Genomic DNA, 10,501 nt, shown 5'->3' with positions numbered 1-10,501 from the left:
GTCAGACAAACCTTTGCAAAGTAAGCGATTGCTCTCTTTGAACTTCAGCTACAAGACAAATTGCACCACTTCGGCTGTTTCGCATTTGCCCCACGAGAGAGAGATGCCATCATTTAATGCCGCCAAGTAAAAAGTGCTAAGTAAGAGGAGAAAAGAAAAAGACTAGCACTTTCTGCACCAAACACATATCACTTGGACACTTGATGTGGTATAAAAAAAGTCTTTTTTTTACATTCTGTAAAAATAAAAGCTATTTATGGGAGTCAGTACAACACAGTTGCTGTTAGAAAAATACTTAAGTACTTATAGCTAATGGAGTAGTTGGCACCACAATATTACAACAATATACCCCATGTAAAAAATGAGTGCACACTTTTCCAGCTCACCCTGTATGCCTATGTTTCATACAGACACATGGCCCTGATAAAAGACTACTAAAATCTGTCCAGTTTTGCCATTTGTGGCTGTCATTGTGAATACACTGCCAGGTATTCCATCTTTCCATGGTAAGAAAATTTCCTTATGACATGGAACATAGTAGAATATCAGCCATACCAGCCAAAACAACAAATGCTTTCAGGGAGTTAAGAGAAATGTTGACTCCAAATCGATCCTAGTTACATTTTCCGCCTCGGTAGGTTTTTTTTCTTGCTGTTTCTGCTCTTGTTTCTTGGCCAGATTAGGGGGCTGTACAGCTCACCCTTTGGATTTCTGTGTTCTAGAACTAGCTTGGTATCCTTATGTCACACTTGCACTCCTCGTCCATGCATTTGTATAACTTGAGCACGTAAGGTCTGAATGCCACTAAGTATGGTCTTCTGGTGTTCCAAAGAGGTGATTCCTAGGCTCATAACATCCCTGGAGAAGAGAGCATAAATGTTATTGAGAGTGACATTATGGATATCACTTGAGGAGACAGTCAGCCTAAAATATAAAATATCTTTCTATTTTCTGTAGATACCACCAAATCGAATCAATTTATCATGTACCTCATGGGGAGTACTCTTTACCCAGCACAGCCTACCAGCAAAAGTTAATAGCAGAGAGTCTCACTCTCCCCACTTAATTTTCTTTAACCCCATGGTGCCAGTGCCTCCTGGCCCTTTAAGGGGTTTTAGCTGCCGGGAGGCGGGGCAGGGTTTTTGATTATGTGACCACCATGATTGGCAGTCACAGCAGTCAAATGATTGGAAAGTTCTGGATCACAAGTAGCGAGCGGGAGCTTTCCGTTAGCAGCTGGTAATTATGCCGGGAGCACGTGCAGTGTGCGCTCTCGGCACATTTCAGTTTTTGTTTGGGTACACATATACATATACAGCCTATGGCATTAAGGCCCACCCTTTGAGAGACCACATGTATGCGTGTGGCTGGCAGGAAGGAATTAAAATGCACCTGTCATGAGACAAGTATAGGGAATGTCATGTTACATTTAGGTTCCATGCAAAACTGAGCTTAAAAAATGCCTGATCCAGGGGCGGACTGACAACTCATGGGGCCCCTGGGCAATAGGGGATCATGGGACCCTTGATTCCTTGCCAAAACTCAAAAAAGCCTATGAAAAAGGTACCAGGGGCATCTCATGGGGCCCCCTACTGACGCTGGGCCCTCGGGCAGTGCCCGAGTTTCCAAATGGTCAGTCCGCCCCTGGCCTGGTTCCTTTGGCAAATGGTATAGAGTGTTTTTGTACACAGTTTAGGTGAGTTTAGGAGAGTTTAGCATTTTATTCTGCCAGAAAGCTCCAATCAAAAATGCAAATCAGAAGGGTTATTTTTCCTGCTTCTAAACGTTGAGCTTAAAATATGTCTCTAATCGTCCTAATGTACGTGGATACATAGGATAACACTGAGCTGCTTCTACTGGCAAAACACAAGACTCCTGTAGAAGCAGCAATTTTTAAACCAGTGTGCATGGAGCCATAAAGAGGAATGCTTGTTCATGTTCCAGGACATTGCTACTGCCCATGCTTTACTGTACCTCTTATTGTGCATTTTTAAATAGCTGGTTTCCTGAACATTCATTTAAAGTGAGGGTGCAAAGCCTGCTGAATACTTTAGTTTTGACCATGAAAGTTTCATGCACCTTAGGACTGATTTACATTGGTGTGTGGAATAACAACTGAGGATTATTCACTTTTTATATTTCTACTTGTATATAAATCTGTTTAAAGTTTCAGTGCAAGTTTGTGATTCCTGCACCCATTTATTTAGGTCCCCTCTGAGTGCTGCTTCTTTAAATGTAACTGTGATTGGATGCATATATCAGTTTTCGCTTGCTTCTCCTTTTTATAGATATTCAGAGGAGCCTAATTATTTTTTGTTTTATTGTTGCCTATCTTTGTCTGGCTTCAATAGCACAATGGCCAGGAAACTATCATTCCTGAAAGGAGAGATCACGGGAGAAGCTCATACAAGGCAAAGTAACAGATTTGCTTAATTGCCCGCTCTCCAGTAGCATAAAGTCACCTTTTTCTTTTCTCTCCAGCAACACTTCAACTGGGAGCAAAATTGCTAAGTAATGCTGCTGGGAAAGGAGGATCATGTGACTCACTTCATGTGGCAGTGTTGGCTCTTGGTGGTTGGCGCAGCACTGTAAGGAATGTCTTTAGTCCCATGTAAGCTCCAACTAGAATGACTAGAACCTTTAAAAGGTCAGACTTTCTTTGCTTTTTAGCAGCTTAACAAGAGAAAATAGGGAGCAAAGATAAAATGAGATTATGGAGTTGGAGGTGGGGTAATGAATTTGTTACTTTGTCATGTATTTACTAAATACTGGTTAATTCTAAGATGTTAGAGACAGAGTGAGTTTTGTTAAGGGCTTTGCTAAGAATGTTTGGCTAAATTACTTGATGTCATTGGTGTGGTACAGAGAAAACTGTAGCCGTGGCATCAGGGCAGCACAAGAAGGGATGTCAATGGTGAGGAACAAAACAGAGCTTTTTCATTTTTTGTGGCTGCACCCCATGGCTATTAAAGGGGATGTATAGTCGAGCAGATGGTATAATTCCATGGTATCACAGATTAGCTTGTAAAAAATGGCCATTGATTCTCTTGGCACAAAACCTGTGTCAATGAGAATTGACAGTTAGCAAATACACTGCCTGTGTCTGTGATGAGTAATAATTATGATGTCAATGTACTGAAAACAGTCCCCAATGAACAGTAATGCTAAATTCACAATGTACACTGTGAAAGCATTTGCAGTTTTATGTATTTTTTTACAGGTGGTATGACATGTATTTTTGCCCAATTGCCTATGTGTCAGCAAGCATTTTGCATCTCTCTGCATGATTTTTGCACATATTTACCTCAAATAAAGTAAATAAAAAATAACCTTTGTCGAAGTCCAACTCCAGCTTTTTTTTTTTTTATAAATATTTATTAATTTTTCAAATCATATACAAAACATTTCAACATTTATATTAAAATAGTTACCAAAACCGTATTTTCTCCTTATATAATTTATTTATATATAACTTCCTTTTCTTACCATCCCCCCACCCATACCCCCCACCTCTATCCCCCTATCCCCTTCCCTCCTCCCCCCTCCCTCCCGCGCTCCACATTTTCTCTTCTCTGATTAAGTCCATATTATTCTGTTGTTCCTAAACCCAATTCTAAATCCACTTCCAGGGATATTATCTCTTCATTTATTTCACCTTTTTTCTATATACTTCCCAGCCTTTCCATTTGTTATTATACATCTCCAACTTGTCCTCATGCGTATAGTACAATCTTTCTGTCCCTGAAATCTGATTTACTCTACCCATCCAATCCTCCTCAGCTGGCACCTCTCTTTTCTTCCAGAACCTGGGTATCAGGCTCTTTGCTGCGGTCAAGTAATGCCATATCCCCAAACTCTTATATGCTTTCACTGAGAGTTCTGAGATATGGAGGAGACATAGTTCTGGATCTAATCCTATATTGATTTTGGTAATTTTCCCTAGCAAATAAACTATCCTCCGCCAGAACACCTGTATTTCTGGACACTCCCACCACATATGATACCACGTGCCCACCTCTCCACAACTTCTCCAACACATCCGTGAAATTTCCGTATTCATCTTGTGCTCCACATTAGGGGTAATGTGCCATCTATTCAAACACTTACAATTTATTTCTACTTCCCTCATACTAATATTTTTGTGAATTAATGTGAGCATTTTCCTCTGCTCCTCCTCCTCTATTATTCTTCCCATATCTCTTTCCCATTTCTCTATGTGCATTAATGTTGTGTCGGTGTCAAGTTCCATTAATATCTTGTGTATTTTTGCCGTTCCGTGTCTACCATTTCCCCGTGACTCAAATATTCTCTCAAATGGATTCCAGTGTTTTATAGTTCTTATAGGCTTTGGAAGGCTCTCAAAAAAGTACTTCAGTTGGTAATATCTTAGTCTATCCATCTTATTAAAGACTTCTCCCTTTCTTTCCTCCATATCCTTGTATGACCCGATTTCCTCTCCTACCATTATATCTCTCAATTGCACCTCCTGTTTTATAATCCATTTCCCTGCTATGCTATCCTTACCCGTGGTAAAATATTTTGTGTTCCTAAGTGGTATTAATTGTGAATTAAAAACCCACCCCTTTTGTCTGTGTAATAAATCCCATTCTTTTAAAACATTAAGAGTGTACATACTAGTGCTCTCCTCTAATTCCCTATATTGTGCAGGTACCCAAATACTTTTACTTAAACTTATTCCACTCAGTGCTTTCTCAATTTTAACCCAACTTTTCTCCGGATTATGAATCCAGTCGAATATTCTCGCGATAATCCCCGCTTTATAATATCTCCTAAAATCTGGTACCCCCAATCCTCCTCTTTCTTTACTTTTAGTCAACGTTTCATAACCTGTTCTAGGCTTTTTATTCCTCCATATACATTTTAATATCATTTTCCTAAGTTCTTTAAAATATGCCTCTGGGAGTTTGATTGGGATCATTTGAAATTTGTATAATACTTTGGGGACAATTACCATCTTTATCAAGTTTATGCGACCTATCCACGTTGGGTTTCCATTTCCCACTTTCCTCAGCTCCTCCTTAATCTCATTTAATAATGCTATATAATTAGCTTTATATAGGTTCTTAATTGAGGCTGATAGTTTTATTCCTAGATATTTAATTCTTTGTCTCTCCAAAGTAAAGGGAATTCCTCTTGTAATTTTTCCTTTTCACTATTTTTAAGGTTTATATTTAAAATTTCAGTCTTTGTCGGGTTAATTTTCAGGTTCGACAGTTCTCCATACTCCCTCAATGCTTTCATTAAATTTGGAAGTGATGTTCTGGGGTTTCCAACATAAAACATCAGATCGTCCGCATAAGCCACTACCTTGTGTTCTCTATCTCCTATCTTTATTCCTTTTATGTCTATGTTCTTCCTAATCATGGACAATAAGGGCTCCAGTGATAACACATATAACAATGGCGACAATGGACATCCCTGTCTTGTACCATTTGACATCTTAAAATACTCCGATCTTCCTCCATTTACCATTATGGTAGCGGTAGGCCCTCTATATAACTCTCCAATCCACCCTCTCATTCTATTTCCAATTCCTAACGCTTCCAGGGTATTCATCATAAAACCCCAACTCACCCTGTCGAATGCCTTCTCAGCGTCTATCGATATCAGTATCATTGGGGTTTTCCCTTTTTTACCCTCCTGTATAAGCAACAGTGATCTCAAAGCATTATCTCTACCCTCTCTTCCTGAGACAAACCCCACTGATCTCTATGTATCCACTCCGGCATCAACTCTTTCAGTCTATTTGCCAGAACCTTTGCATATATTTTAGTGTCTACATTCAACAGCGCTATTGGTCAATAACTCGCACATTGCGAGGGGTCTTTATCTTCCTTCTGTATCAATACTATATTAGCCTGTAAAGATTCTCCCCTTATCTCCATCCCATTCCCCAAGGCGTTCATGTAAATCTTCATCTTGGGTATTAAAAGCTCTTTATATTTTTTATAGTATTTGACCGTATATCCATCTGGACCCGGACTTTTCCCTCCCGCCATGCTTTTTAATGCTGTTTTTATTTCCTCTGCAGTTATTTCTGCCTCTAAAGAGTTCAGTTGTGTTTCTCTTAATTTCGGTAGGCCTGCGTCCTCTAGGTATGTCTTTCTTTTCCCTCTATTTACTGTTTCCATTTTCTTAAACGTATCCTGAGGTATGATATTATACAGCTCGTTATAATACTCTTTAAATATTCTAGCAATATCCTTGGTTGAGTGTACAAATTCCCCCTTGGGATTTATTTTTTTCTCAATATAATTTCTATTTTTCTTCTTTCTTAAAGTTGTCATTAAATACTTTCCCGGCCTATCTCCCCATCTATACCTTTCACATGTTATTTTATTAAAGACTCTTCTTTTTTCCTCCTCCATTACATTCTCTAATTCTTCTTTCTTCTTTATTAACAGCTGCATTATCCCCTTAGATCTTTCCCTTTTATGCACCTGTTCAAGATCATATATTTCATTTAATAATCTATCTATCTTTTCTCTCCTTTCTTTTTTCTTTTTTGTCCCCATTGCAATGAGTATACCTCTGATGTAGGCTTTATGTGCTTCCCACACCGTTGCAACCGACACATCCTCTGTTTCATTCTCTTCAAAAAACCATTCAATTTCCCTCTCAATTCTTTGGCCAGTCTCTTCATCCATGAGAAGTGCCTCATTCAACCGCCATACATATCCTTCTCTCCCCTCTCTACCCCATCTTAACTTCATTGCAACTGGGGCATGATCCGACAGGGTGCTTCCTCCAATTTGTACTTCCACCACCAAACTCTATCATTCGATGTTCTACTAATATGTAATCTAATCTAGAATAAGTCTCATGTACATGCAAAAAGAAAGTATAATCTCTCTCCTTCATATTCCTGATTCTCCAGATGTCCACCAGTTGACACTCATGCAACAGTTTCTTTAACATTCTCAAGGACTTGCTTTCCTCCCTCCTCACACAGGAATTAGTATCCATCCGCGGGTCCATACAGATGTTAAAGTCTTCCGCTACTATCATACACCCCCTTTTAAAATCCATCAATCTCTTCAACACTTCTCTCATAAACATCTCCGGCCTCTTATTTGGACTGTATATGTTTGCTATTGTAAACTCAGTTCCCTGTAATTTACCTCTCAAAAATAAAAACCTTCCCTCCAAATCCGTTAATCTCTCCTCCACCTCAAACCTTATATTCTTTGCAAAGCCTATAGCAACTCCTTTTGCTCTTTTGATTGGTGAGTCCGCATAAAACCATGTTGGAAAATGTCTGGTCCTCAATCTAACCTTCGATTCTATCTCTAAGTGTGTTTCCTGCAGAAATACCACTGAGGATTTTCTATGTTATAGTTCTTTAAATAATCTAAATCTCTTTCCTGGACAGTTTAACCCTTTTACGTTATAGGTTATATATTGGATTTCTTCCATCTTACTCTTTTCCTGCTAACTCCTTCTTCCTCCTTCCCTTCCACTTTCTCATTCCTATAGAGCGTTTTTATCCCACTACACATTTCTCTCCCCTTATCCCTCCCCCCCCTCTCAGTACTCCCCTCAATCCCTTTCCTCTCCCTCCCCTCCACCCCCCTCCCTCACCATCTCTCCCTCCCTCCCCTCTCTTTTTAGGCCTTCGCTTTGCCTAACCATCATTTGAGGAGATGACATCCACTTTTGATTTAATCCTTACTCCAGCTTGATTAGAACAAACCCATTGCTCTGCAAAAACTAAAATAAAAAATGTATCTCTTCTGCATTACCCACCCTATCTCCATTGCTGTCTCTCCCAGACTCACTGTTCTGCAATCCACTACCTGCTGATCCACCCCCATGGGATAAATTATCAACAACCCACCATGGGCTTATAGGAGAAAGTTGCAGAGCATGATGCAATTGTATATTGGTTTTGAAAATGTGCTTGTGAATATTTTGTATTTTCACAGGTGGCCAACAGTTTCAGCGTCTTTTCACCTGTTTTCAAGGCTCTTCTTAGCTTCTTAAAGTTTTAGGTGATGTTGAAATGAAATAGTAATAGGAAATAGCAGTCATCCTCCACCCCCCCTCCCCTCCACACACTTATGTGGGGCGTATTTAATAAAGGCAAGTAAGCTGTTAACATTGCAAGGGAATTTTAACTATACAAGGATATTTTCCATTAGCTTAGCAAATCTAGTGCAAATTTACCTTGCAATCAATATTCAATCGTATACAAGGAGAATAAAAAAACAGTATTTTGCTTGCACATGATTGATTGATGGAGGTCAGAAAAGCTTTACCTCATTCACTAGGATAAGGGAAAATTCCCTTTAAAAGTGAACGGCCTACTTACTTTTAGTAAACTAACTCCATGGCAGGGGCGGACTGACAACTCATGGGGCCCCCAGGCAATAGGGGATCATGGGGACCCTGTGTCCTTGCCCAAACTCAAAAAAGCCTATGAAAAAGGTACCATGGGCATCTAATGGGGCCCCCTACTGACCCCGAGTTTCCAAATGGTCAGTCCGCCCCTGCTCCACGGAGTCTGATAGAAAACTGCTGCCTTTTGCTGTGTCTTTCTGTAGAAAACCATCTGGGTCACATCCTGTGTGATTAGCCAGGGAAGGACTGGAAACCTTTGGCCTGGAGGGACAAATACAACCAACTGGTCCTTTCATGAAAGGGGAGTTTCCTGTGGGCTAAAAAAGCCTACCACACAAAGTAGGATATAATATTGCCTGTCATGATTGGTGAGATGCTAAAAGGTGGGGATCCTTTTAAAGGAGTTAATTTACTAAGACACACCTTGTGTATATACACGCTCAGTATGCTAAAAAGAGTATTGCAAAGGATAATTTGTAAATTAGTAAGGTAGAACTAAATGCAAAACATTTTATTTTTTACTTTGGCTAGATACTAGCTCATTGGTTAGATTTTCCTTTCCCATTGATAATAAATATTTCCTGTCTGTTTTTCCCAAAAGATTCCCCCCACCCTGTTTTTGTTAATAAAACTTCAAGATTACATTCAGTCTGGTTTATTGCAGAATAGGAGAGTTTAGCACATTTTAAATTACACATGGAAATGTGTAGAAAAGACAGAACATGTACCTTTAAGTAAAGCTATCATAATTAGGTACTTACCAGCTTGTTACAATATTTGAGCCACTGACCTGGAACAAGTATGCAGATAAGGACTTCAGACTTCTCTGGCTGATAATACATACTTGTGCCTAGTCAGTGACTCAAAGTATTGAAGCCAGTAGGCAACATAACAGCCAAGCATAACAGTTTCTTCCGAAGGAGATCAGAAATGGCAGAATATGTTTACTTTCAACTGTTTTACTTATACTATGCAAAGAAAAGTGTGACAAGCAACAACAGCCTGCAGCTAGCATCAAAAAGCAGTTAAAGGGAAGTATTTTAGAAGTGAGAAGACTTGTCAATGGTCTCTGGATTACAAAGAGTACAGTACATGGTGATATTTAAATGTATTTAATTTTAGCGGCTTCTTTCTATTTGATTGAATAAAACAGAGTAAAATTTCATATTTGTTTGACATGGGATAAGTCATCTATAAAGGGGTACGTTGACTTCTAAATTTGTAATGCCCCATGTTTGCATTCCTACATCACCCCATCACACCCCACAATGAACACACAGCAGATGTCAAAATAAACACATGAAACTTACTGAACTGTCATTCTAGCCACTGACTCCAGGTAGCAATATCCTGCTGCTGTAAAGTTATCTTTGTATCTCTCCATTTCAATGGCCTGCAGCCATTCCCCCACAGAGCTAAATGAGGGAAATGTTGTAAATGTCCGTTCAATTAATGGAATGGAAGTGCTGTGTGATCTGGAAAATATAGGAACAAATGAGCGGTTCTGTTAATTGTCATTGTTCTACACAGGTATTAGGCATTTCTTATTTAAAAAGACAACTTTAAACACTTTCATCTTTGCCAACATCAGTCACAAAGCATCGGATGACTTGGTAGTATGCTGACAACAATCTCATAAATGTTCATAGATCACAACTAGAAATTAGTGAACAAATAATGTGCTCCACAAATAGCCCACCACATTGTTACAGAATTTCAACTACATTATGTTTGGAACTGCCAATTAGTTGTTGTTTCCCTTTTCTTTAAATAACATCTGTGATGCCTCTTACAGCTGTTACAATATTTGCAGTGGAATGAATAAACGAACAAAAGAAATAATTAACAATTTTGTATTTTGGTGAAGACCCTTAATGGAATCATTATGGGTATTTTTTGTAGTTGTCCTCATCCCTAACATATCATAAAGCCTTTTTTTTTAATAGAAACTGGGTCATGGCGAAACAAGCAGCTTTTTCTTCAAATTAGAAAAAAGAATCTGTTACAAAGTTTGTTAAAATTCTTGGAATGTACACCTAGAAGGGATTGTTTTTTTTTTTGTTTTTGTTTTTCAAGAAAGTGGAAGTTGCACCTTAATTTAAAATTATAAACAGAAAATGAAGTGTTAGGATGTATTAGT

General features: G+C 38.9%; 1 protein-coding gene across 1 annotated transcript in view; it reads right to left on the bottom strand.

Moving 5' to 3' along the window:
- Window positions 1-204: 204 nt before the first annotated feature.
- The window catches only part of EPHA10 (EPH receptor A10), an 861,867-nt gene continuing 851,570 nt past the window's right edge, over window positions 205-10,501 (bottom strand). Inside the window, exons 16-17 of the mRNA XM_089688795.1 lie at window positions 9,672-9,836; window positions 205-858 (exon numbers count right to left, since the gene is read on the bottom strand). Of these exons, the coding sequence (XP_089544921.1) occupies window positions 744-858; window positions 9,672-9,836 (280 nt within the window). The 3' untranslated portion in view covers window positions 205-743. The remainder of the gene's footprint in view (window positions 859-9,671; window positions 9,837-10,501) is intronic.

This window comes from Staurois parvus, unplaced genomic scaffold (genome assembly GCF_062004578.1).
Source record: "Staurois parvus isolate SC_StPar_1 unplaced genomic scaffold, SC_StPar_1.0 ptg000454l, whole genome shotgun sequence".
NCBI lineage: Eukaryota > Metazoa > Chordata > Amphibia > Anura > Ranidae > Staurois > Staurois parvus.
The sequence above is the reverse complement of the archived record's forward strand: the minus strand, read 5'-3'. Positions and strand labels throughout refer to the sequence as shown.